At 44.2% G+C, this 27,672-nt stretch overlaps 3 protein-coding genes across 3 annotated transcripts; all 3 read right to left on the reverse strand.

Annotated features, from left to right (window-relative positions):
- Window positions 1-8,427: 8,427 nt before the first annotated feature.
- LOC310799275 (arylsulfatase I-like) lies at window positions 8,428-10,990 on the reverse strand. The gene is made up of 2 exons (XM_083661869.1): window positions 10,080-10,990; window positions 8,428-9,646 (listed from the first exon to the last, which is right to left on the reverse strand). The coding sequence occupies exons 1-2, from the start codon at window positions 10,200-10,202 to the stop codon at window positions 9,353-9,355; spliced, it is 417 nt and encodes a 138-aa protein (XP_083517995.1). The 5' UTR covers window positions 10,203-10,990; the 3' UTR covers window positions 8,428-9,352.
- On the reverse strand, window positions 10,438-12,913 carry LOC310799042 (uncharacterized protein; the record flags this gene model as incomplete). The annotated part of the gene is made up of 4 exons (XM_083661610.1): window positions 12,166-12,913; window positions 11,459-11,949; window positions 10,799-11,308; window positions 10,438-10,469 (listed from the first exon to the last, which is right to left on the reverse strand). Exons 2-4 carry the CDS (start codon window positions 11,559-11,561, stop codon window positions 10,438-10,440), a joined length of 645 nt encoding a protein of 214 aa, XP_083517736.1. The 5' UTR covers window positions 11,562-11,949; window positions 12,166-12,913.
- A 1,369-nt stretch (window positions 12,914-14,282) lies between these two features.
- On the reverse strand, window positions 14,283-25,583 carry LOC310799043 (uncharacterized protein; the record flags this gene model as incomplete). Its single annotated transcript, XM_083661611.1, has 7 exons — window positions 14,283-15,494; window positions 15,840-16,079; window positions 22,042-22,128; window positions 22,422-22,634; window positions 22,757-22,841; window positions 23,542-23,823; window positions 25,366-25,583. The coding sequence occupies 7 exons, from the start codon at window positions 25,581-25,583 to the stop codon at window positions 15,027-15,029; spliced, it is 1,593 nt and encodes a 530-aa protein (XP_083517737.1). The 3' UTR covers window positions 14,283-15,026.
- Between the last annotated feature and the right edge of the window lie 2,089 nt (window positions 25,584-27,672).

The following is a 27,672-nucleotide window of genomic DNA, read 5'->3' on the forward strand; positions in this document are numbered from 1 at the left end:
CCTCAAGAATTCTGCAAAACAGAATAATACTTGCTTCATACAACAAACCCTGCAATAAGTGTGGCTGACCTAAGAGGCATAAGGGAATAATCTGAAATGACTCACCTGTCCACCAATCAATTAATCAATCAAAATTGATTGTGGGTCTTATTCAAACAGGGTGAATAAGAAATCCTAAAATGCTTCAGTGTTGCACAAGGTTGTCTCTTGAAAAGCCTGCATCTATAGGCATCCTATCGACCCGACTGCAGGAGGTTAGTCTTGTTTATTTTGCTTTGCCTTTGGCTAACAGGGTTAATCATACCCTATAAAAGGTACACAGGTGAATAGATTACACATTAGACAAATACTGCAATAGTCAAATTGGCAATTGAGTAAAAAAGGTGATAGGAACCCTCAAGCTACAGAGGGTCTCCCATGGTACTAGAACTAGCCTACGCCTTGGGGCCTACTGACTGCCTATTGTTCAAACATGCATGCATGAGTGTTGAACAGCAGCAGGCATCTTAACGAAGCCACAGGTGAGTGTAATCATCCTCAATGTTTGTGTGTGAGTGTGTGTGTGTGTGTGTGTGAGAGAGAGAGAGAGAGAGAGAGAGAGGATACAATATATAGAGTCAATGACATGGGGTCAATATTGGGTCAGTTCATTTTCCTCTCATTACCCTGTATTAACAAAATGTATTATAGGCATAATTTAAAAACTAAACAAGAAGACATTTGATATTTTGTATACACTACCAGGTTATATAGGCTACATCTTATCGCATATTATCCCATATTAGCTGTGTTCAGAATGGTTCACTCATATTAGTGAATCAAATTAAGAGTTGAGGATTCGGACACTAGTAACAATTGTATTTATTTCATCTGTTTATTTAACCAGATAAAAAGCAATTGAGATATAAATCTCTTTCACAATGCTGACTTGGCCAAGAAGGCAGCAAAAATCACACATCAGGGCGTGATAAAGACAATACATACAACATGGAAAACAATTAAAACGGGGGGGAAATACAAAGACAAAAGCACATTACAGAAGATATAACGTTCTAAATTACACATTTCGACAGGAGCAGCTAATGGGAGAGGACCTCAGTGATCTTTTGTTTGTTCAAACTGAGCAATTCAAGTGTTTCTTCTGAAGAACTTCACTGTTTCTCTGTGAGTCTAAACCTGACTGAGGTTCACTAGTTTCCATCCATTCTTCATCACGGTCTTCAGTCTCAGGTTCAGAAGAGTCTGAATTATTGTCATCACTAGCTGCTGGTTGTAAACTACTAGCTGGATCTAAGTTCTTGGCTGGTTCTGATACTCCAGTCTTCTCCACCAGCTTCTGTTTTCATCTGTTCAGTTGAGCTGCTGGCTAGAGGCTCTGCCTCAGCTGTTGGATCTCCGGAGACAAGCCTTCTCTGTGCAGCTTCTGGACATTTTCATTTTCACACAGTGACACGAACGTTTCCTCCTGAACTATTTACTGACAAACGTTATATCCTTTATATAAAAGGGAGTTAAGTGGGTTCTGCGATTTTGGTCACGTTTTTGGTTACACTCGAGCAATTGTGATGTCACTGACGATGTCACAAAGTCTATGACATCATCTGCTTCCAAACAATAAATTGCCTTCAAATTTACATCATAGAGTATCTTGATGTTTACCTACCACACCAACACATATCAACGTTTTTGACCCTGATTTACAATAGGCTTTCAAAAGAAATCATGTTTCAATGCTACATGCATTTACAGAATGAGGTTGGCTACTCCACACTCTGCTCACAACATCTAGTATGTTGCTACCATGAACAAAGGCAAGCCAAGAGGTACATCCATCAGCACAAAAACATCTATAATAATAATAATAATAATTTATTTTACAGAGTTAAAATCAGATGCAAAACAACAGATAAAAGCAAAACAGTATAAAATAAAAGAAGAGTGCAAGAGAAACAAGATAAAAACTAAACAGTAAACAAAGAAAACACCATTGTAATGACAGGGAGTATGCAATCTTGAAGAGGTGAGTTTTGAGGCTGGATTTGAACAGAGGGGAGGGAGTCAATATTGCGGATGTCAGGTGGGAGTGAGTTCCAGAGTTTGGGAGCAGAGCGTCTGAAAGCTCTGCTCCCCATGCTGGTGAGCCGGGCAGAAGGGACAGTGAGGTGGATGGAGGAGGAGGATCTCAGGGGAGCAGGTAGAGGTGGCAGTGTGGAGGAGGTCAGACAGATAAGGAGGGGCGAGGTTGTGGATGGCCTTGAATACATGCAGGAGGATTTTGAAATCTATGCGGAATTTAACCGGGAGCCAGTGGAGTTGCTGTAGGACAGGGCTAATGTGATGGAAAGAGGGGGTTTTGGAGATGATGCGGGCGGCTGAGTTCTGGACCAGTTGGAGTTATGGAGGGATTTCTGAGGGAGACCAAAGATGTATCACCGATGTATGGCTGTTGCGTTCTCTGATCCCAGCATAACATCTGCCTTCTCCGTGGGGTGAGAAGAGATGTGATTTCTTCTGAAATTATGTAAAAGGACATGAATTTGGATAATTTATTTGCCATACTATATCTGCATTAATTATGTGTATTGGCTGCTCAATCTTTCAATTTAATAAAGTGCCAAATACAGTTGGCCCCAGACTATATATAAAAAATATATATATATAGAGAGAGAGAGAGAGAGAGAGAGAGAGAGAGAGAGAGAGAGAGAGAATAGAAGAAGAAAATAGCTTGCTGAGTCTTCCCATTCCTTCAAATTCTTTAAATTAAATGTTCACCTTGGATGTTCAACGTCCCCAATGGTCTCTGGCAGCCTTTCATTGAGTGTTTCTGGAAGGAGCAGAGCCACTAGGCCCATGGCCGTAGCTAGCTATGAGGACGGGGAGGTCCGGACCTCCCCTAATATTTCAGAGAAAAAAATAAAACAATCTGCATGGAAAAGCATGAAAAACACGGGATCTCTTTTATTTTGAAACGAAAGGCAGGTCAGGCAGGAAGTCATCTGACGCCGCATCCGCGGTAACTTGATTCTGAGAGAGCAGCAGCATGGTGGTGAGTGATGACTCTCTGTCTGCCTGGCGAGATAATTGAAGGTGAGCGAGCTGCGAGACAGTGAGCGAGTGAACGACAGACAGTGAGTGACACTGACAGATTTTTTAGCAACAACCAAGAAAGTAAGTGTCTAGTCTGTCTCTTAAGTAATGTTACCTGTGTGACACGTTGGGATGCTACTGGCTAATCATGCATGATGCCAATTGCCAAGCTCCCGAAGTCAGGTATGCAGGTGGCTATATGCATGGTTTCAGTTTCATGACCCAATAAGTAACAAAAAGAGGTGGTGTAAAGTTAAAAACAACATAATATATTTTATTTTATTTTTCAATCGTTCCTATCAGGAATAAATAAATGTCCCTCTGTATGTTTTTTTTATTATCGATGATGACTTTGTGTGTTGTGTACGGCTTGGGTTGTGTACCTGTGTTTGTAGGTGTCATTTTGATATGAATTTGGCTAAAACAGTTTGTGTTTGTTAGTTACAATTATGTTGACAGGAGAGCTGAGCAGGTGGTGACATGAAAGAGAATATACTGAATAATGACATCACAACAGTATAATCCTAATGTTGATTTAAAATGATATATTACTCTAAATATGGCTAAAAAAGGGGGAAAAAAACCCTCAAACTTTTTTTCGGCGGCGCCCTAACGGGCGCCACCGAATCCGCCTCCCCTTGCTGGACCTCCCCTATTTCGGAACCCTGGCTACGGCCCTGACTAGGCCTGATATAATGGCAACAGAGCAGATGATGACCTCTGGAAGATGTTTCCACACATCATCCAACAGAAGAACGAGTGGTGCTATTGACACGCCAAGACGACTCATGACACTGGTGTAGCCCATCCCATTTTGCCTGGTAAGATAAGGAGGGAAACAGTAAATCAGAAGAATTAACATAGTGTGATACTTTAGAAATAAGTGTTTTGTACTCGGGAATCATTCATACTGTAGCTTCTATCATTCATGCAAATAGAGATGACAATAGATTTGGACTTAGTGTTATGGTCCTACTCTTGGGAATACTCCCTGCTGTAGCATAACAGAATAAATAGCGTCATGATAAATAATATTTAACCCTAACCCTAATTTAACCCTAACCCTAACCGTAATCCCCATGGGGATTAATTTAGAAGTAAAGACCCTCCAGATTGCCAACAAACATCAGAGCCAAAGGTGGAGGCTGGTTTGGAGGAGACTCTTGCCGCAGCAGCAAGCATGCAACAGAAGCACATGACCGCATACAGTGTGGATGTGAGTGTGAAGGCCTTTACCCTTTGATACCTGATGGAGCATTTGCGTGTATATCCCTCATTTGTGTGTGTATCCCTTTAAGACCACGAACCGAGTCTTAAAGGGATACACACACAAATGCTGCATCAGGTATCAATGGGTTAAATAGATCACCAAATTAGTGCAGTGAGATCATCTCCAAGCCAATTCTCAAGTCTTTGGTCACGAGTCTAAGTCAAGTCTCAAGTCTCTTATGGATGAGCGTTCTATCATCTGCTGCATACCATCTGGTCTGCTTAGAACACTGCAGAGCTAAAACTAAGCATGTACTGTATTATCCTCACTCAGGCCCGGCGTTGGGGGCGGGCCAGACCGGGGCAGGCCCGCCTATTTCCTGTCTTTGCCCGGCCAGATAATGTGTGTGTAAAAGAAAAAGAAAAAAAACACACTTGCACAGAAATCTTTAGAGAGATTTGCAGGCAACATCAAAACCAAAAAATAAATATACTGTAACTGAATCAAATACATGCCATATAGGCTATTTTATGATTGACATACATTTAGACCTATCACAAATCAGGACGTGTGCGCAGTAATCAGCCTAGATAACAGACACCTGCTGCTCAGGGAGGAACCTGCTGAATGTTTTGCAACTCAGTCCTGATTGAGGGTGTGTGTTCTGGTGGGAAAGTGACCTCTGTGTCCTTAAGTGAAATTAAGTTAAGTTAACTTAACTTAAGTGATCCTTTATTTATCCCCATGGGGAAATTCATCCTCTGCATTTGACCCATCCTCTACTAGGAACCTTTCTAGAACTAGGAGCAGTGGGCAGCCGCAGTGCAGCGCCCGGGGACCAACTCCAGTTCTTTTGTCATTGCCTTGGTCAGGGGCACTGACAGGAGTCTTAACCCTAACATACATGTCTTTGATGGTGGGAGGAAACCGGAAAACCTGGAGAAAACCCACACGAACACGGGGAGAATATGCAAACTCCACACAGAAGGGACCTGGGACGGAATGGGGTTCGGACCTGGGACCTTCTTGCTGTGAGGCAACAGTGCTAACCACTGAGCCACTGTGCCGTCCACTGTTGTGCCACTTCTGCGTTGCGTGCCACATAATTTGTTTGTTTAAACAAAATCGACATCAGAAAGTTTTTAGTAAAAGTCCAGGAGAAAACATCAAGCCAGCAAGGCCAGCGTCGTCAAGAAAGTGCTGCAGTTGCGGACGAGCCGGGGTGAGTAGACTATTTTCATGTTACTGTATTTATCTTTTCTGCTGTTCAGAGGTCAGTCAGTGTTGTTGGACAAGCATAGGGCCTATAATGCTGCTGTTGTTCTCTCATGCAGGGCCGCGGGAAGTACAGGTGCTGCAGCACCCCCTAGTGGCAAAAATATATATATATTTTTTTTACAAATGTAATTACAAATATTTTGCAGTGCACTATGTTCCTTTCTTGTTTGGGAATGTTTCGGGAAATTATTGCATTATTGATATACTGAAAATGTTGCCTATTTAAATAGAATTATCAACAATAACAATAAAGGAAGTTACATGCTTGTAGGGTAGAGAAGAAGAAGAAGCGTGCATGCGCCCACATGTTGTGTTGAACCAACCAACAACCAATACGAATTGTTTAATCTGGCAATAAAGAAATGTGAACTTGACATGCTATTTTAATAGCCTACTCAAAAATGCATCTCCCACTATACAGCAAAGAGAGGAGTCAATGTTTCTTGCTATAATCATTGCCATTCAGATCAGAATAATTAGTCTAGTCATTAAGTTTGCTGATAATATTTCTATCATGTTAACTCTGTGTCATGTTAACTGGTGTATTCAGAGCAAATAGGGAGATATAGAGCATTATCATCATGCTATATATCTCCCTCTTTGCTCTGAATGAGTGAGAAAAGGAGAAAATACTGAATAATTACATCACAACAGTATAATCCTAATGTTAATTTAAAATGAGATATTCATCTAAATATGGCAAAAAAACATAAAAAAAAACGCCAAATCCTTTTTCGGCAGGGCCCTTGCGGGCCCCACCGAGAGTCCCTTCCTCCCAGCACCCCCTGCTTAAAGTGACTTCCAGCGGCCCTGCTCTCATGCTGTTTATTTGTATGCCTTGCACAAAACGCAGTGCTGTTGATTGATTGTACGGGGTCACTGTGTGTACCTTTTATATAATGTTGTGCGCCGCTGTGCGCTTTTACGCAATGCTGTTGATCATGCTGTGTTGTTGATTTGGTCATATTTGCGCACGTGTGCGGCTGTGCGCTTTTACGCAGCAATGCTGTTGATCAGTGTTGATTTTTTGTTATGTCCGTGGTGTGTGCTGTTTACAATGCTGTAATCAGGCTCTTGCTTGCTGCAGCTGTTGTGTTTGTGCTTATTTGCATGCGCCTGCAATGCTAGTGAGTGAGCTAGTCATTTAAAATGAGATATTCCTAGTCTCTTAAAACAGACTGTCTCATCTACATCCGACGAATGCAGCTATACAGTCTGTACGTTACACCCCCAGAACATGCACAAGGAAGTTGGGAAAAAAACCTTCAGACTGGAAGGAAGTTCGACAAAATCCGACCAATCACGACACGTGTGTCCAAGAAAAAAAAATCTGATTGGACTAATGAGTGGAAGACCCGCCTTAAAATAATTCTGATTGGACTAATGAGCGGAAGATTTGCCTTTCTGCTTCCCATTCCGGTTGGTGCATGATTCTCCCTTACGAAGTACAGACGGTATGGCGGAAGCATTTGAAAATTGCGGAAGCCAACTCGTCTGTTCTAAGAGACTAAAATATTCCCCTCTCCACGTTCCTTTGAGCTCTGGCTGATGGACATGGTCTCAGTTAGATGTATGGAGAGAGACTCAGGTTCCTGAGGACCAACTCACTTTAGAAATGTTCAACTATCATGGGACCCGTTCCTGGCTTACTTTGACGAGGTTAAAAGTGACAAGCAACTTGCCCAGCTGTTCTCTCATGGACCACTTGGTGGTATCAACATGCACCTCTTACAACAACACCTCTTATAAGTGTAACTGAATGAATGTGAGTCCTCGTGAGTCCCGAGTGGTAGCGAGTAGGTTGGTTAAACTCACTCCCCCAGTATAAAGACATGTTAATCAGCTCCGCCAAGTGGTTAGCGTGTCCGCCCAGCAAGCCGAAGGTCGGCAGTTCGAATCCACCCCTGGGCAAGCCCTTAACATTGCTGCAATTACCACCAAACACAACGCCGTTACATAAGCACATAACATAAGCACCTTATGCGGCTGGTACAGTAGCACCACATTTTGGCGTTGGAATGTTGATAATATATGTATTTTTTTAATGTTTTTTTTCTTCTTCCATATTGTAGGCTGAATGTTATTATAATAATACATTAAATTAAAACAAGATGATCTCACTTCACGGGCACAAAATAAGATTTCAATCAAATATGATTTTGGGCGTCCGGGTAGTGCAGCATTAGATTCCCTGCCTACCAACATGAGGGTCACAGGTTCGAGCCCCCTTGTTACCTGCGACTTGGTCGGGCGTCCATACAGGCACAATTGGCCGGGGGGAATAACATGATTCTCCCACGCACTAAGTCCTGCCGGTGAAACCCCTAGCTGTCAGGTGAAAATAAGCGGTTGCAACTGCACATGTATCGGAGGAAGCATGTGCCATAGTCTACATACAACTTTCCCCAGATCAGCAGCGGGGGTGGAGCAGCAGCAGGGGGAATTGGCCAGGTACAATTGGGGAGAAAGAAAACTTGATAAAAAAAAGCATTTCAGGGCTCAATAAAAGTTGAAATGACTTGTTAAGATAGAGGTTTCTGCAATGTTCACAGTATGAATGATGTTGAAATGAGTGAAGTTCATAGACTCATACAAAAAATATACTTGTACTGGAGATACATTCAAACAACCACAGTATCAAAACAAGTCCTGGAGACTCCTCACGTGTAAATCACAAACTCCTTACAGTCTATTTGGTCTCGTTTTATCTTGTTTGTGAACATCAGAGATAAGAGAAAAAAAAAATCTTACTTAGAGTGGAGATTATCTCTCAACAATTGACAGTTGCAGATATCATGCATGTCATTGCATTAAGTAAACATCCATTTCAAATTGGGATTTTATATCAATTTTATATCAATCAACATAGAAAGAAAGTCTGTATATCGCTTCACACATACATTCTTGAACACAATGGCTTTCGGATGAAAAATAGTCTCTTTGCAACTTTCTGATTCAATCTCAACTCAACGTATTGGTCCATTTTGCTTAATGTTAACAAACGATAAAAAACTTAAAACATTTACAGTGTCAAAATACATTTAGATGTCACACAGACTGTGTCAGTCCTCGCAAGAACTCGGTCAAATTGTGAGTGAAAATCAACATAATAACGGAGAAACACAGTGGATAGGCTTTCTGATGTCACCAAACGTAACTCAGGTGGTGTGAAGACTGTTATAGCAGTAATAACCTTTAGGAAGAGTTAGAAAAACACCTAGGAATGTAACAAGTGGCATATAAAGCCAGTGGAATGGCACAGCTTGCTTTAGGAAAATGGGGGTGGGGGGAATAGCATGATCATTCCATGCGCTACGTCCTGCCGGTTAAACCCCTCGCTGTCAGGTGAAAAGAAGAGGCTGGCGACTGGCTGCACATGTATCAGAGGAAGCATGTGCTAGTCTACATCTCTCGCCAGATTGGCAGAGGGCGTGGAGAAACGTGTGGGACAGCAGGGGGAATTAGCCAAGTACAATTTGGGAGAAAATGGTTGAAAAATCCGTAAAAAAAACTTGATCCCCCCAAAAATGAACATTGCTTTTTCTAGTCTCTGACACATCCATCACAAGTCAAGTTTTATTAATTTATAGCAACCAAAGTGTGCCTCAAAGGGCTTCACATAAAAAAAATAACCATTGATTTCTTTTCATGGTGGAAAACTTCCACGTGTCTCAAATCCGATTGGCCATCATCTTGGTGTTGAGTTTCATAAAGAAGGACTTGAGCTTACACAGTGTACACTTCTTCCTCTTCTTCTTCTTCTTGCTCTTCCTGTTCTTATACACGCCTCTGTACCTCTCCTCCCCGTCCTCCTTGTCCTCCTGGGCCCAGGGCACCCAGGCGCCCCCGTGGGGGGGGGGGGGGGGGGGGGGGCGAGTGCACGGGCACGGCCGTGCGGTTGTAGGCGGCCAGGCGGCCCAGCAGGCGCTGCACCACAATCGGCCAGTGCTCCGCCTCGTCCTGCCGCTCACACGGGTCAGCCGTGATGTTGAACAGCCACACGCTCTTCTGGGAGGCGGCAGACAGGGGGCGCTCCAGGTTCCACCAGCGGCCGGGCAGAGTGCTGAGAACCTGGGGGAAGGGGGGGGGACTGGATGTTGCTCATGCAGCTCGTCACAAGGAGAGTTTTGTTCATAGATTGTACTCAAGGGGTGTTCAAAGTCTGAGACTGTGGGCCTTCCTCCAGACAAAGCTTAGAAAAAGGTTCCTCCCTCTTGCTCAATTCCTGGATGCCTATGGGATCATGATTATGTTATTTGATCCCATAGGCACCCAACAGTTGAGCCAAGATAGCCTGATATTGCTGTTTGACATACTTCAGACAACACCAAATACATAAAAAGGTCTGTCTGAAGGCATTTATTTGTTTCACTTTCATATTTATTCCTATGAACTTATATCGATTCTTGTGAATCTTTAAAGCGAGTCTTATTTGATGGAGGTGCTAACGGATATGAACTTAAGTCCCTGAAAAATAAAATCTAGTTTGTTAGTGTTACAGTACCTGTGGGGGGATCCAGTCTCCATGTCCCGCGTCTCCTGTCAGCAGCTTCCAGTCCCCAACTCTGATGGCAGCCTGGACCGACGTCGCGTGTCCCATACCGGCTGGCAGAAGTGTCATGCCCATTGAATTGCCCCCTCAGATTTTTGAGAGGATTTTTTTTTTTATAAACATAGGCTATAATATTATAGGCTGTGTGTGGTAGTTGAAACATAGTTTCAAGTTGACGTTTATTTATGTTTGTAGTTAAAACAAAAACATAAATACTGTATGGGCTACATACAGTACAACACAAAAGGCTGTTATTTACCCTTTGTCGCCACCTGGTGAGTAAATATATATGTAACTAAAACCATTAAAATTAAAACTTTTCTTTCCATGTATCTACCAGTCCTTGGCACAAAAAAGGTTGGGAACCCCTGCTCTAGAGGACACTAGATGAGACTAATGGAAGAGAAAAGATTTCTACCTTCTGAAAAGGCAATACCAGCCAAAATATACATTGTGTTACATTGCTTTGAAATGTGTGGTCTCCCTTTTTTGTCAAGTCCATTGAGCCTGGGCAGTGGCAATGTACTTAGTCTGATTATGGATCTTTCCAGGAGGCTGAGCTGTTTGGAAAATAGCCTGGTTACACCTGCTCAGTCTGTTAATTTAAAATGGGATATTCCTCTAAATCTTGCTTCCAACCCCCCAAAAAAAAATTGCCGCCAAAAATATACCAGAGTTCGCCCCCTCGGGTTGTTGGCTTGCATGACACCCCTGCTGGCTGGGACATCTGGAGCTGGACCTGGGGCGTGGGCTGGGATCTGGCTTTAGGCTGGGGCCTAAAGGCGGCCTTCCTGACTGTAACAAGTCTCGGTGTTGAGATATGCTCCGCCTGGACTTGGACTTTAATGTTGACTGGATCTGAGCTCGGCATTTGGGCCGGGCCCGTCCCGTCAGCGACAGGTTCCCACTGGACCGGGACTTGAAACGTGGCTTGTACTGGGACAGAGGCTGGCGCTGAGAGTAGACCTGAGCCTTGGACGTGGGCTTGGACTTCGGGAGGGGTTTGAGCTTGTGTTTGGGAAAGGACCTAGATTTGGGCTTGGGTTTGGGAAGGTACTGAAAGGTCTGGGGTTTCTTGGTGGTCTTTGACTTGGACCCCAACTTCTTCTGCTTCTGTTTCTCCTTCTGGGCCTTCCTCTTGGGCTTCTTGTAAGCCGAATCTGAGCCTCTTGTTATGGAAACTGCTGAGACAAGGGGGGAAATATGGGGGGGCCCACAACCAATACGTATGTATTAGCCATTGACTGTAAATAGGTATTAGCCTGTGATTCTTCCTGGTAAGCAAGGACCCAGGAGTCCAGTTGTAATGACAAGAGCTGCTCAGTGCTCACCCAGCATCACTGTTGGGTCTGTTGAAGTTGACAACAGCATACTGGACCTCCTCCTGTCTCTGGGGCTGAGCTGATTGGACGGCAGAGTAGAGAGGAACCTCATCCTGTCTCTGGGCCTGAGCTGATTGGACGATGGAGTAGAGAGGAACTTCCTTGTTCTTAGAAAAGCGGACGCTGCTGTAGTGAAGCTTAGGCTGCTCTGCTGCTTTATTAACTGTTTTTTTTAAGCATTGCTTACCAAATCAACAATGAATTTGTTTTGCTAACAAGTCGCCGTGCTATTAAAGCCGTGCTATTAAAGTGCACATCTGGTACATCCTATCCACTGTGTCCTCCCTCTTTGCTTCCTCAAACAGGTGCTTTTTGATGGCTGGGAAATGTCCGAGGCAGCCAGGCTGCTGCAGCCACCACTTGAACTTCCTGAACTCTTCGTCTCCCAAATCATACAGCACTTCCAAGAGCTTCCGTTTAACCCTCGCCATCGCTGCTTCCTGGTAAACAACAGTAAATAGTGAAATCCAAGAACAATTAAACAACAACAAAACTATTTGCACTTAGTAAAAAAAAATCTCCCCATACATAATTAGCAGTAGTTACAACAGTGTAACTACACAGTCTAAGTCAGGGTTAGGGTTAGGGTTAGTCTACAAAGTCTACAAAGACAATGTATTTTCAGGATAAAAAGGTGCGTGTGATGGTCACAATACCTTCTGCTCGTCTGGTCCTGGTGACCTGGAACCTCTCTCTCCAGGAGACACCAGGTGATCTGTCTCTCCAGAAGACACCAGGGGACCTGTCTCTCCAGACGACACCAGGAGACCTGTCTCTCCAGGTGTTCCATTGGGTCCCTGAAGTTCATTTGATCTGATATCTCCAGGAGACCGCAGGAGAGAGAGCTCTCCAAAGCCATTTTCCCACATGCGCTTTGTACCGCTAAATGACCGGAACGTGGTCTAATGCCTTCATGTGTGAAAGTTGTTGTTCCGGTATAAGCGCGACCCCGTCATCGCGGACATTTCACCAGTTTCGAGCCAGTCAGAAGAGCGGTATGCGCGATAACGGACACAAGTGTGAAACGGGTCCAGTCATTTCCCGCTATCAGTGGGCGTTGTCTCAGGTGGTGTCTCGAACGTAGACCGGGACATGCGAAAATGACGCTTCCATTCCACGTTGTCAAAATTGTTCAGAGCATCTTCCCAAAATAAATTCCCTCCTGGTCTCTCTCGCTTCCAGATGGCTCTAGTCTCACGCAGCAGCGCAGAGGTAGTTAACACTGTCATCATCTATCCCCGGTTTAGTCTATCTTCATATTCTGCACAATGTTGAGCGGAGAAGACTGCGAACATGAATCTGTTTCTGTTCGCACGTATATCCCTTTCCATTTTCGCCTTAATTTGTCTGCGTCGCTGTCTACGTTTGAGGAAAAAGCGCGTCAGCAATATTATCAAAAGAGTGGACGCCGGCTCTATGTTTGTTTGTTGTTTTTTTCTGACTGGCCTCAGTGGCCTGCAGCACAGTTTATACGTCATGACCCCAGGCCACTCTCCTCCGCCCCCCGCCAACCCCGCCCCCCGCCCCACCCCCCAACATACCGGCTATTTGACGACTAGATTCCCACATGCGAGCGCTCAGGTGTGAAGGGAAATTCTGGGAAATGTCCGATATTGACTTACAGGTAATTTTCCAGTACGCATGTGGAAAAACGGCTCAAGTGTGCCTCCCTCTACCTGCACAGACAGCCAGCAGGAGAAGCAGAACAACTATTTACTTCACTATAAGTAGAAAATAGCTTTATTCCAACATGGTATTTCCACTGTTTAGAAAGAGTGCCCTCAAGTTGTCAACATACAAAGTGATTGATAATGTATTCAAACAACTCCTGAAGTTTGCATACGACACAACGATCATCGGCCTCATCCGAGACGTCAACGAGTCTGCATACAGACGGGAGGGCCTCATCCGATGAACGCTTTTTTTTCTTTCTTTTTCTTAAAGAGAAATAGCCCCGGCCCTCAGATCTATTCATCTGTCATTCATGCTTTAAAGCCCTCAAAAATAACATATGATTTGGATACAAATTGCATCTTACTTTTCTTGGTCCAGCCAAATACAAATTACAAAATACACAAATGTATTTGAAATGCGTATTTTAAATACATGTATTTTCACTTCAGGCCACACAGTGGCCTGAAGTGAAATACTATGACATGAGCTTTTAGGCATGTTTAAATTAATGAAAATAACGCTGGTGTAACATCCGACAGATGGCATCAGACGCGCTGGCGTTCTCCTATGTCACGTAGTTGCACACAAAGATCATATATATGGAAGATGAACACTCCGACTTACTTCCTTGACAGCTAAATCTAATTTTCTTCTCGCAAATGCTCAATGGCTTCCTTGTTTTGCTGGGGAGTAGAAAAAAACTTTAATTGGCGATTTTTTACATTTGTTGTCTGCGCAGCCCACCACACAACAGCTTTTAGCTATGTTTAATTCAAGGAAATGACGCTGGTGAATGGGAGTGAACGGAGCGATTTCCCCCGTGATGGGCGTGGCCTATTTCATGCAGTCTCTAGCAGGGGTCTCAAACTCACGAACCCGCGGGCCGCATGCGGCCCGCCGGCGCCCCCTGTGTGGCCCGCGATGGAATTGCAAAAAAAAAAAAAAAAAAAAAAAAAAATTTTTACAATGCACCTGAACGCAACATGCAAGATACCCGCTGAATAAGTTTCCAAATGTTCATGTCATTCTGGCCAATACTCCACTTCTGTTATATGTTATATCGTCTGTCCAGAAAAAAAGTCACTTAAGCAACATCAGCCTTTCAGCCAACACAGTGGCAGAGCGGATTACTGAGCTGTCAAGTGACATTTATGATCAGTTCTAATTCTAGCTGGAGTTCCAAGGGACAGTTGAAAATTAACACTGCCTAATTTAGTAATGTGCATTGTCCCTAAAAAAAGAAAACAAAGTCCCTCAAATAAACAAATAAATTGTTAATGTAAAAAATAGATTGTCCCTCAAATAAATGAATAAATTGTTAATGTTGAAAATTCGAACGGTTGCATTTTTCTCTCTTTTTTTTAAATACATGAAGTGGCCCCCTTGTGACAAGACTGGACACTCAGCGGCCCCCAGGTCATTTGAGTTTGAGACCCCTGCATATAGGCTATTCACCTTCACCTATTCCATAACCCAGAGGGTCGTTGGCACCACAGACGATCTGTCAATAAGCTCTCTCCATCTCTCTTTGTCCTTGGCATGAGTGAGTCCACTCTATTACACATGGAGAGAATTACAGCATATTGCATGCCTCGCGCAAACAGCGTTCGCGCGACGGGAATCTGATTGGTTTTGATTGACATAATGCCCAGCATTGCCTGGCCACACCTGTGAATAATTCTGGTACTTAAGACCGCCCAAATCCCGTTTGCGCAGGTATTTTGGGGGCGTAGATGATTTTGGCACAGCTCTAATTTGCGCCAGTGGCACGTAACGTGAATGTTCAACATATTTTGGGGCTGTTTTAACGTAGAAATCGGAGGGGTCACGTCTACCCAGACAATTATATAACTTTTAAACAGTTACAATCATTACAATATGCTCCCGTGAGGTGGGGATGCTGCAGGGCGGGGGTGCAAACCTCGGGATAAGACCTGGACAAATGCGCAAGGCAGACCGGTATCTTCCCTGCCTTAATGCATGCGCAAACAGGTGCACAAGTGCAAATAGGGGATATCGCCTGTACGAAGATAGGGCCCATACTCTCCTCTAGATCGTTCCTGTTCATCAAAATTAGAACCTTCTTGGTCACCTCCAGAGAGTCTCCGGTGTAGGTCTGGTACATCCTATCCACTGTGTCCTCCCTCATTGCTTCCTCCAACAGGTGCGTTTTGATGGCTGGGAAATGTCCGGGGAAATGTCCGAGGCAGCCAGGCTGCTGCAGCCACCACTTGAACTTCCTGAACTCTTCATCTCCCAAATCATACAGCACTTCCAAGAGCTTCCGTTTAACCCTCGCTATCGCTGCTTCCTGGTAAACAACAGTAAATAGTGAAATCCAAGAACAATTAAACAACAAAACTATTTGCACTTAGTAAAAAAAAATCTCCCCATACATAATTAGCAGTAGTTACAACAGTGTAACTACACAGGTCAGGGTTAGGGTTAGTCTACAAAGTCTACAAAGACAATGTATTTTCAGGATAAAAAGGTGCGAGAACCACTGATCTAGTTTTTCAGTATTCATCTCAAATTGCTTGAAATCTGTACAATTACCTGTTGGAACACCCCCCCCCCACCTTTCCCAGTCTAAGTCCAAAGTCTACAAACACAATGTATTTTCAGGATAAAAAGGTGCGTGTGATGGTCGCAATACCTTCTGCTTGTCTGGTCCTGGTGACCTGGGACCTCTCTCTCCAGGAGACACCAGGTGATCTGTCTCTCCAGGAGACACCAGCGGATCCGTCTCTCCAGAAGACACCAGGCGACCTGTCTGTCCAGACGACACCAGGAGACCTGTCTCTCCAGGTGTTCCATTGGGTCCCTGAAGTTCATTTGATCTGACATCTCCAGGAGACCGCAGGAGAGAGAGCTCTCCAAGTGTGCCTCCCTCTACCTGCACAGACAGCCAGCAGGAGAAGCAGAACAACTATTTACTTCACTATGAGTAGAAAAGAGCTTTATTCCAACATGGTATTTCCACTGTTTGGAAAGAGTGCCCTCAAGTTGTCAACATACAAAGTGATTGATAATGTATTCAAACAACTCCTGAAGTTTGCAGATGACACAACGATCATCGGCCTCATCCAAGACGTCAACGAGTCTGCATACGACCAGGAGCCGAGTGCACCAGCTGGGCGTAAAAAAGTAGGTCTTAACTGTTACGCCGGTCTTAGCTACGCCCGACGTTGTGATTTGAATTTACACCGAGTGCACCAAGCCGGGGTCCACCCGCTATGCCGACCACCCGCAATGCCGACCTTAGGTTTAGGCGTGGGGGTGGGAGAGGTTAGGTTTTGGGTTAGGGTCTGGGGGAGGTTAGGTTTAGGCATGGGGGGAGGTTAGGTTTGGCGTGGGGGCTGGGAGAGGTTAGCTCCACCGACACGCTGCACGCCGCCTCGCTCAGCTGGTTCTGCTTGTGGGCTATTGGCATTGCGACCTGTCGGCACTGCGGCCTGTCGGCACATAGACGCGGCACCACCAAGCCTGACTTAACACGGTCGTAGCTGCGCCCGGTCTTTAGGCTGCGGACGTGCGCGTTCACCTGAATACGTGCTTGTTGCCAAGCAACACACTTCTCTCAGACGAGCTCGAGACAGCTGACAGACAGCTCCAACTCAGCTCAAACTTATAGAGTTGTATTCAAAGCATTCAAACGTTCTCACAGCTACATTTAACAGCGCCAACACAAACAAACAGAAACGAGATGCATGGAATTTGATCACAAGTGCAATCAGTAGGCTACTGAATGCGATGGCGGACTGCGCACTGCGGGGAGTTGACGAAGTCAGGAAGAAATGGAAAGATGCATCAGACGCATCAGCTTTTAAAAACCCGCCGACGAGCGGAGGTCCTGCGCCCAAAACGTCCATTTACAGCACATATCGATCGATATTTTTGGAGAAGATTCCCCCGCATCACAGGACTGAACGGCACTGATGGCACAGAGCTGTCAGTCCCGACAGCGCAGATCAAGATGAGACAGTTGTCAGTGAGTACGCCTTGGGTGTAACTTTTACACCCGCTCCATACCAGACGTAAAAGTTACACCCAGGCGCAGCGCATACAGGCCTTAAGACTACATGGTGCACCAGTCATAAAATTAAGTTAGTCGTATCTTTGAGTTCTACGTCGGACGTAGCGTTACACCTAGGCGTACGCCCAGCTGGTGCACTCGGCTCCAGGGTGCAGCTCTGGTCCCGTTCAGTGAGGCCGGTGCATGTTAGCCTGGGTAAACCCAGCCCCCAGTGACCTGCTCTCAGGCTTACCCTGCTCACGACTGGGTGGGTTTACCCAGGCTAGGTGCATGTTAGATCGCCGCTCTGGCGGCTGTAGCCAGTATAGGTCACAAGGCCCGCCTCCCCCATGTTAGTGGATGGGAAAATCACAACCGAAATAATCACAGTATACGTCAGATAATTTTTTTCCAAAGGTGGTTTGTATCATTTTAGATAGTCATTATCATGCTAATGCCTGTGCAAGTGGTCATTTTTCTGATCCCCCCCCCCCCCCCACCCCGATTTTTTATCCCATTTTTTATCCCCCTTTAGTGCTAATTTAATTTATTTATCCTGGTTGCTGCTCCACCCTCTGCCGATCTGGGGAGAGCCCAAACTGGCTCCATGCTTCCTCCGAGACATGGGCAGTTAGCCAGCTGCTTCTTTTCACCTGACAGGGGAAGCTTCACCGGTAGGACATAGCACGTGGGACGTTCACGCTATTCCAACCAGTTCCCCTCCCTCCGAACAGGCGCCCTTAACGACCAGAGGAGGGACCACATTAGCAACCAGCATATTGCAGGTTTTGGTGAAGGGGGTTCCTATATAAAGGAAACCCCCGGGAGGCACGGGGAGAACATGCAAACTCCACACAGAAAGGCCCTTTTGACGACCCCACCCGGGCGGTGGGCACTCGAGGACATGCGGACGGGCACGCATTCCTTCAGCGTTCACAGCGTCCCAGGTGGGAATCGAACCCAGGACCTTCGAGCTGTGAGGCAACAGCGCTTACCACTACACCACCGTTGACACATATTTTCAGAACTTACCAGGCTGTGCAACTACCTGCATATGCCAGGAAATGTGTTTTATAATGTTAACTCCTGGGTATAACCAACACGGGGCCTACACAAGTGTACACAAGCACCATTAGCTAATCGCTAACGGGTCCTCCACTTCCGGTCCGGGCTGCACTCAGGGGGTCCGGGCGCTAGTCCGACCTCCCGCTAGTCCGAACTCCCACTAGTCCGACCTACACTGCCATAAATTAGGCTGTGTCAACCAAGCTTTAATCACATGTAAATCAATGCCATGGGAAGCGCACACAAACAGCCACAGACAATAGGCGCTGTTTCGCACAACACACACAGCATGCACACACACACACACACACACACACACACACACACACACACACACACGCCCAGCCCAGCCCAGCCCAGCCCAGCTGACATGTAGGCTACCTTTTGAGTGAACTCTGTCCCTAAAAATAAATAAATAAACGAAAGCTGTTATTATTATTATTAGGCTATTATTATTATTATTATTATTATTATTATTGTTGTTGTAAATTCGGCTGTGTCAACCAAGCTTTAATCACATGTAAATCAATGCCATGGGAAGCGCACACAAACAGCCGCAGACACTAGGCGCTGTTTCGCACAACACACACAGCACGCACACGTGCGCGCGCGCGCACACACACACACACACACACACACACACACACACACTGCCCAGCCCAAATCAACTCAGCCCAGCTGACATGTAGGCTACCTTTTGAGTGAACTCTGTCCCTAAAAATAAATAAAAGAAAGCTGTTATTATTATTAGGCTATTATTATTATTATTATTATTGTTGTTATTGTAAGTTGTTATTATTATTATTACTACTATTATTGTTTATTATTATTATTATTACTATATTATTGGTAGTGTTATTGTTATTATGTTATTGTTGTTACTATTATTATTGTTATTATCATTGTTATTGTTATTATGTTTATGATATTACTATTATTAGTATTATTAGTATTATTACTGTTATTATTATTATTATAAGTATTGTTATTATTCTTATTATGATTCTTATTATTATTTATTATGTCGTGTGTGTGTGTGTGTGTGTGTGTGTGTGTGTGTGTGTGTGTGTGTGTGTGTGTGTGGTTAATAAAAATCTGTATGTACATTGCTCGTCATGACCGCGACATTGTGTCATTGTGATGCAGTAGCCTACAACAGATTTTACCAGCTAGTGGAGCAATGTATAAACATCCAAGAATGTTACCAGAATGGTCCAATTATAACCCTATAAACATAGCTCTGTTTCAGAATTGGCAGGGAAGCGCTATTTGCTGTGCTTTGGTTGTTACAAGGTGTCAGAGATCTATTACTTTTGAACCTCATATATATAGGCCTATGTGGAGTGTTTGGTGAAAAAGGAAAAATGTAGCTGAGCTGTCTCTTTATAGTCCGCCATATGCACACATGCAGCAGCATCCCGATTCCCGCGGACGGCCGACAGCGCTTTGACAAGATCAAAATGGCAAAGCAGACATAGCTGGGCAAGTTCTTTTTTAAAGTAATGATGGTGCAACTAGCGACTTCAGCCAAGGCCAGAAAGACGACAGAAAAGCATCAAGCTCCTGCTACTCGGTCTACTAGGTCGAGCCGCCCTTATATCGATAAAACACATTTCTTGGATGATTGCATCATAGCCTTTGTTTTTGTGTGTTTTATTGCTGTTTAAACAATTCAAACCTGAACCGAATTAATTAATGAGCAGTGAGGCTCTCCTCACTCCCGCACTCACGCACTGCAAGCACAGACCGCAGTGCATAGATAATTATTTTGAAATAAATGTCAACAAAAACCATTTTAAAATGAAAATTTCGTTTGCTAAAAATATGTTATGGATTAAAAAAAATATTAAATCGATCTTTTTTCAATATCTACATTTTGAGACAGACACATCACTTTGGTTCAAACAGTGAGTCTGCAGTCTATTATTTTGTTTAGTTTTTGTTGATTTGTGTAGTGAACTAACCATTCATTCTATGATTTTGCATAGACCTCTGTTCAGACTCAGATTGTTCAGACAGTTCCCGACATTTTGGGTTGTGCAAGGACACTCAGGTTTAATAGCCTACTGCCTTCATTTCACCACTGCTGTGAAATACATATTTGATTTTGAAACAGTAGTCTTTAGTTTCTTGTTATTTAGCTTTTCAGAGGCTATATTGCATGGTTAAAAAGTGCAGAAATAGGCATGGCGGGTATATAACCTATGTTTTACTATAAAAAAATATCTGCCCCCTCCCCAGTTATAACTGCACCCTCAGTCATTTCATCCTGGCGCCGGGCCCGTCTGTGATGTTGCATTTATATAGGGATTCAACCTAATGTCTACATGTTATGTGTAGGCTATTGATCTTCAAATTGCGGGGCATTTTATGCGCAAAATGTGCTCGAGTTGAATGTGCGTTTCCATAGCCTATACTCCCGAGTGGAGGCATAACATTAGATTACGTGGACAGCTGTGGAGTGGAGAGAGAGAGAGAAGAGGAAACTAGTTAAAGTATCCTAAAGGACTACAATAAAAGATTCATTTTTAGTTGGTTTACATTTCAACACCCTTGCCGATGGACAGCGACATCAGCCTGCCTGGGAAAGGATGTTCTTGAGTGTGAGGAGAGATGCGATGCGATGTCTGTGGAATATTGGGTGGTCAAGGGTAGGTCGGACTAGCGGGAGGTCGGACTAGCGGGAGGTCGGACCAGCGGGAGGTCGGAACAGCGGCATGGAACCGCACTCAGCAGCAGCCCGGAGGTCTCAATCTCCGACAACCAAAATCAGATTTTCGTACAGGCGTCATTTTGATAAACTGATCTCATAGTGGGAATCTTCCTGGTTACTTTTGGCGAGACAAAAAATATTACAACTTAAAGTGCCATATTTACAGAGCTAGACTGTATATAAATACACAACGCACTGTGCGCATTCTAGAAACAGCAGCTCTACATAAGAAAATTCAGAGGGGCGGGGAGCCCACAGAGGTACTCAACGGAGCTACTGTGCAGACTCTGGTTCACTGATCTGGCAGGATTTTGGCTTCAATAGACCATACAGGGAGGAGATAGGGACGCTCGGTCCATTTTATTTATGTCAATGATACAGACGGGAGTGCCTCATCCGATAACCGCCTTTTTTTTTCATTCTTTTTCTTAAAGAAAAATAGCACCGGCCCCCAGATCTATTCATCTGTCATTCATGCTTTAAAGCCCTCAAAAATAAAATGATATGATGTAGTTAATCAGAAATGCAACAATTTGCTTCCTCTCTGTGTGCAAGTAACCTATATAGAAGGAAGAGACATCACTCTCATCACAGTGTTCAAATTTTGCATGACTTTGGGGACAGTTCTATTGAATTGAATGGGGCAGGCATGGAAAGTCCCACTATAAACCATCATACAGCTGTGTTGTGCTGTGTTGTGTCACCTTTGATTGAAAACTGCTTCCAGATTACAAAATCCAAAAACTGATGTGATGTGACGTGAGTGATGTCTTTTACTTCTTTATAGGTTCCTTCTCTGTCAGTCAAGGCTAATGCTGAAGTTTAACAATTCATGAATTTACTATGGGGACTATCTGGAACTCTCTCAAGGACCCCTGGTGGTCCCCAGACCCCACTTTGAGAACCACTGATCTAGTTTTTCAGTATTCATCTCAAATTACTTGAAGTCTGTACAATTACCTGTTGTAACACCCCCCCCCCCCCCCCCCTTTCCCAGTCTAAGTCCAAAGTCTACAAACACAATGTATTTTCAGGATAAAAAGGTGCGTGTGATGGTCGCAATACCTTCTGCTCATCTGGTCCTGGTGACCTGGGACCTCTCTCTCCAGGAGACACCAGGTGATCTGTCTCTCCAGGAGACACCCAGCATTCCTAGCGAGCGTCACAAATGAATGCATGACGGGGCGACTGGTTGTTATGGCAACTATCAACATAGTCTACATCCCCCTTCTTAATGCTGGAGTGGATACTGTATAGCAGTTAACAGGTACACTGTCTATATAAAGAACATCATGCACATTATGCATAGCAGCCACAACACATGTTCTACCTTGAAACGCAGCTATCTAAACAAGAGAGCAGAACAACTATTTACTTCACTATAAGTAGAAAAGAGATTTATTCCAACATGGTATTTCCACTGTTTGGAAAGAGTGCCGCAATACCTTCTGCTTGTCTGGTCCTGGTGACCTGGAACCTCTCTCTCCAGGAGACACCAGGTGATCTGTCTCTCCAGAAGTCACCAGCGGACCTGTCTCTCCAGACGACACCAGGAGACCTGTCTCTCCAGGTGTTCCATTGGGTCCCTGAAGTTCATTTGATCTGACATCTCCAGGAGACCGCAGGAGAGAGAGCTCTCCAAGTGTGCCTCCCTCTACCTGCACAGACAGCCAGCAGGAGAAGCAGAACAACTATTTACTTCACTATGAGTAGAAAAGAGCTTTATTCCAACATGGTATTTCCACTGTTTGGAAAGAGTGCCCTCAAGTTGTCAACATACAAAGTGATTGATAATGTATTCAAACAACTCCTGAAGTTTGCAGACGACACAACGGTCATCGGCCTCATCCGAGACGTCAACGAGTCTGCATACAGACGGGAGGGCCTCATCCAATGACCGCTTTTTCTTCTTTCTTTTTCTTAAAGAGAAATAGCCCCGGCCCTCAGATCTATTCATCTGTCATTCATGCTTTAAAGCCCTCAAAAATAAAATGATATGATATAGTTAATCAGAAATGCAACAATTTGCTTCCTCTCTGTGTGCAAGTAACCTAAATAGAAGCATCCCAGCGTTCAAATTTTGCATTGGGGCTAGACTTTGGGGACAGTTCTATTGAAGTGAATGGGGCAGGCATGGAAAGTCCCACTATAAACCATCATACAGTATCTGTGTTGTTTCACCTTTCATTGAAAACTGCTTTCAGATTACAAAATCCAAAAACTGTGATGTGATGTGATGTGACGTGATGTGATGTGATGTGACGTGAGTGATGTCTTTTACTTCTTTATAGGTTCCTTCTCTGTCAGTCAAGGCTAATGGTGAAGTTTAACAATTCATGAATTTACTATGGGGACTATCTGGAACTCTCTCAAGGACCCCTGGTGGTCCCCAGACCCCACTTTGAGAACCACTGATCTAGTTTTTCAGTATTCATCTCAAATTGCTTGAAGTCTGTACAATTACCTGTTGTAACACCCCCCCCCCCCCCTTTCCCAGTCTAAGTCCAAAGTCTACAAACACAATGTATTTTCAGGATAAAAAGGTGCGTGTGATGGTCGCAATACCTTCTGCTTGTCTGGTCCTGGTGACCTGGGACCTCTCTCTCCAGGAGACACCAGGTGATCTGTCTCTCCAGGAGACACCAGCGGATCCGTCTCTCCAGAAGACACCAGGCGACCTGTCTGTCCAGACGACACCAGGAGACCTGTCTCTCCAGGTGTTCCATTGGGTCCCTGAAGTTCATTTGATCTGACATCTCCAGGAGACCGTAGGAGCACTGGTGAAGGTGGACCTGAATGATCCGGTGCTTCCCTCCGGTAAAAGATTCCGTGCCTGAACGCCGCACCCTTAATAGGGGAGAGACAGAGTATCACAGCAGCTGCCTGTCAATCAAAACCCACAGAACAGAAGCCGTCATGATCACATTTCCAAAAAGGAAACACATCTGCTGTCATTATGTCAACATAAACAACAGCTACTTTTCTTATAAATTGCTTCTAAATTCTACAAGAGCCTGTCCCGTTCCCAGCATAATGTCAGATCCATGGACATTGCATGCGGCAGTGCATAGGGAGCACATGTTGTTAATTGACTGCAGTGAGAAGCCTAAAGTGGACTTACCCTTTGTGTGCCTTCAGGAAACCATGTAAGTCCTTTCACATGTCGTTTTAATGCTCATAGGGCAATGTTCATTATCTTTGTAATTATGGAGATACTCACACTTCAGTTTTCAACATTTTAACAGAGGCTGCACAAAGCTGTGTCTGCTTAATTATTGGTTAATTGGCAGCTGCTTTTACATGCATGGACCTGACATGAGAGAGGGGGAGAGGGTGCTTTTACGCGGGAGCGTACCTATGTTCCCCGGGTCCTATATTCCCCGGGTCCTATGTTCCCCGTTTTTGTGGGACCGAACCTAACCTCCCCCAGACCCTAACCCAAAACCTAACCTCTCCCACCCCCCACGCCTAAACCTAACCTCCCCCAGACCCTAACCCAAAACCTAACCTCTCCCAGGGAACATAGCGGGGTTCTATGTTCCCCGGTCCCACAAAAACAGGGAACATAGGACCCGGGGAACATAGGGATGACCCCCTTTTACGCATGGTTTCATGGCGCCTCCGATGCGCAAAAGTCCTTCATCATTCATCCAGGAATGTTTTCAAGTTGGCATTTGATTGTCTTGTCTGCTCAGTGCCCAATTCGGTGTCTGTTGGGAGAGCGTATGTATGACACGCGGGTGTTATCTCGTGGAATACATACGCAAAAACGCAGTTTCTCATGCAGTTCATATGCAACTTTGCCTCATCCACTTACATTAGAAATCGAACATGCATAATAACTTTACATGGAAGTTAGGGGGTTAGGTTTAGGGTTATGGTTAGGTTAAGGGTTCGGGTTAGGGTTTGGGTTAGTGGTTGCGAGTTTGTTAACGTTACTTGCCGCCCACTGTTGCCGCCAAACTGCGCACCAAATCGCGTTTCTGCGTATGACACGAGATTGTAGATGTGATGGAATAATACTTTTATTAATAGCTTCCAGCTAGCAGCAGACAGGTAACCACAACTGTACCGCGCTTCCTAGTACCCAGCATTCCTAGCGAGCGTCACAAATGAATGCATGACGGGGCGACTGGTTGTTATGGCAACTATCAACATAGTCTACATCCCCCTTCTTAATGCTGGAGTGGATACTGTATAGCAGTTAACAGGTACACTGTCTATATAAAGAACATCATGCACATTATGCATAGCAGCCACAACACATGTTCTACCTTGAAACGCAGCTATCTAAACAAGAGAGCAGAACAACTATTTACTTCACTATAAGTAGAAAAGAGATTTATTCCAACATGGTATTTCCACTGTTTGGAAAGAGTGCCGCAATACCTTCTGCTTGTCTGGTCCTGGTGACCTGGAACCTCTCTCTCCAGGAGACACCAGGTGATCTGTCTCTCCAGACGACACCAGGAGACCTGTCTCTCCAGAAGACACCAGCGGATCTGTCTCTCCAGAAGACACCAGCGGATCTGTCTCTCCAGACGACACCAGGAGACCTGTCTCTCCAGGTGTTCCATTGGGTCCCTGAAGTTCATTTGATCCGACATCTCCAGGAGACCGCAGGAGAGAGAGCTCTCCAAGTGTGCCTCCCTCTACCTGCACAGACAGCCAGCAGGAGAAGCAGAACAACTATTTACTTCACTATGATTAGAAAAGAGCTTTATTCCAACATGGTATTTCCACTGTTTGGAAAGAGTGCCCTCAAGTTGTCAACATACAAAGTGATTGATAATGTATTCAAACAACTCCTGAAGTTTGCAGACGACACAACGGTCATCGGCCTCATCCGAGACGTCAACGAGTCTGCATACAGACGGGAGGGCCTCATCCGATGACCGCTTTTTTTTCTTTCTTTTTCTTAAAGAGAAATAGCCCCGGCCCTCAGATCTATTCATCTGTCATTCATGCTTTAAAGCCCTCAAAAATAAAATGATATGATATAGTTAATCAGAAATGCAACAATTTGCTTCCTCTCTGTGTGCAAGTAACCTAAATAGAAGCATCCCAGCGTTCAAATTTTGCATTGGGGCTAGACTTTGGGGACAGTTCTATTGAATTGAATGGGGCAGGCATGGAAGGTCCCACTATAAACCATCATACAGTATTTGTGTTGTTTCACCTTTGATTGAAAACTGCTTCCAGATTACAAAATCCAAAAACTGTGATGTGATGTGATGTGACGTGAGTGATGTCTTTTACTTCTTTATAGGTTCCTTCTCTGTTTGTCAGTCAAGGCTAATGCTGAAGTTTAACAATTCATGAATTTACTATGGGGACTATCTGGAACTCTCTCAAGGACCCCTGGTGGTCCCCAGACCCCACTTTGAGAACCACTGATCTAGTTTTTCAGTATTCATCTCAAATTGCTTGAAGTCTGTGCAATTACCTGTGTGATGGGGCTCTAGGGCCAGGGTGATGATGGGTAGAGAACATAGAATATGAATATATATATATATATATACGGTATATATATATATATATATAATATATTACATTACATTTTATAATTTTGGATGATCCTCTTATCCAGAACAATATAAAATGATTGCAACTAGGCTTTTGAATGCTGATTCTCAATACCAATATATTTATGAGAAAGTTACTCGTGCACATCCAAAAGGAGGTGCAGCAGGTCACAGCAAGATAAATCCAATATACTAAATATACAGTATATACCAATATACTAATATACCTTTAATAATACCAATTGGTATTTTATATCGTTGGGAAGCCTGATTAGTCACCTTTACAACCAGGTACAACTTGTACGGATCGTGCATTTGTGGAATGAGCAACACAGCTAAACGTGTGGGTAGCGCCCCAACTAAATGTGCCAAAATCCCCTGCAATATTCTTCTGTTGGTATTCACTCTTGTTTTGAGCTTCAAGTGCTGGCAGGTGTGTGATTGGCACCTGATTGGCACCTAATGTGCGGTGCCAAGGTGCCAAGCTGTTGTGGCTGCGTAAGGATCTTCCACACGCTAATGAGGTCCCTGACAGTGTAAAATGAATAAAGTGTAAAAATGGCCAATATGTGTTGTTTTGTCCTTATGACTGTAGGAGAGTGCAATCATCCAATCCACCAAGCAACTCAAAACAAGAGGGAATACCAACAGAAGAATATTGCAGGGGATTTTGGCACATTTTTTGGGGGGCGCTACCCACACGTTTAGCTGTGTTGCTCATTCCATGAATGCACGATCCTTACAAGTTGTACCTGGTTGTAAAGGTGACTAATCAGGCTTTCCAACGATATAAAACACAATACTAATTGGTATTATTAAAGGGGAGAAATAATCGACCGAAATAACGTTTCCCAACTTTTTTTGAGGAGTTTATATAAAAGACCAACTAGTCAGGAACAACCGCACACTCCCAAACATAGACGGTGACCAAACTTGTCAAAAAGACTTGATTTATTTAGGAACAACGCGTTTCGCAGATGTGCTGGACATGAATGAACCTGATGAAGCATGTCTGCGAAAAGCGTTGTTCTTAAAACCGTGGTACCCTACTGGTCCATCTGATGGATATTTCTTACATTCGCGTGGTGGCCGTTTGGATTTTTTTTGACTAAATGGTCTGAAATTAAGACTAGGTATTTTTTTGTGGGTATTTTACAAAAATCATCCCTAT

The sequence above is a fragment of the Poromitra crassiceps genome (genome assembly GCF_964638095.1).
Source record: "Poromitra crassiceps genome assembly, chromosome: 27".
NCBI lineage: Eukaryota > Metazoa > Chordata > Actinopteri > Beryciformes > Melamphaidae > Poromitra > Poromitra crassiceps.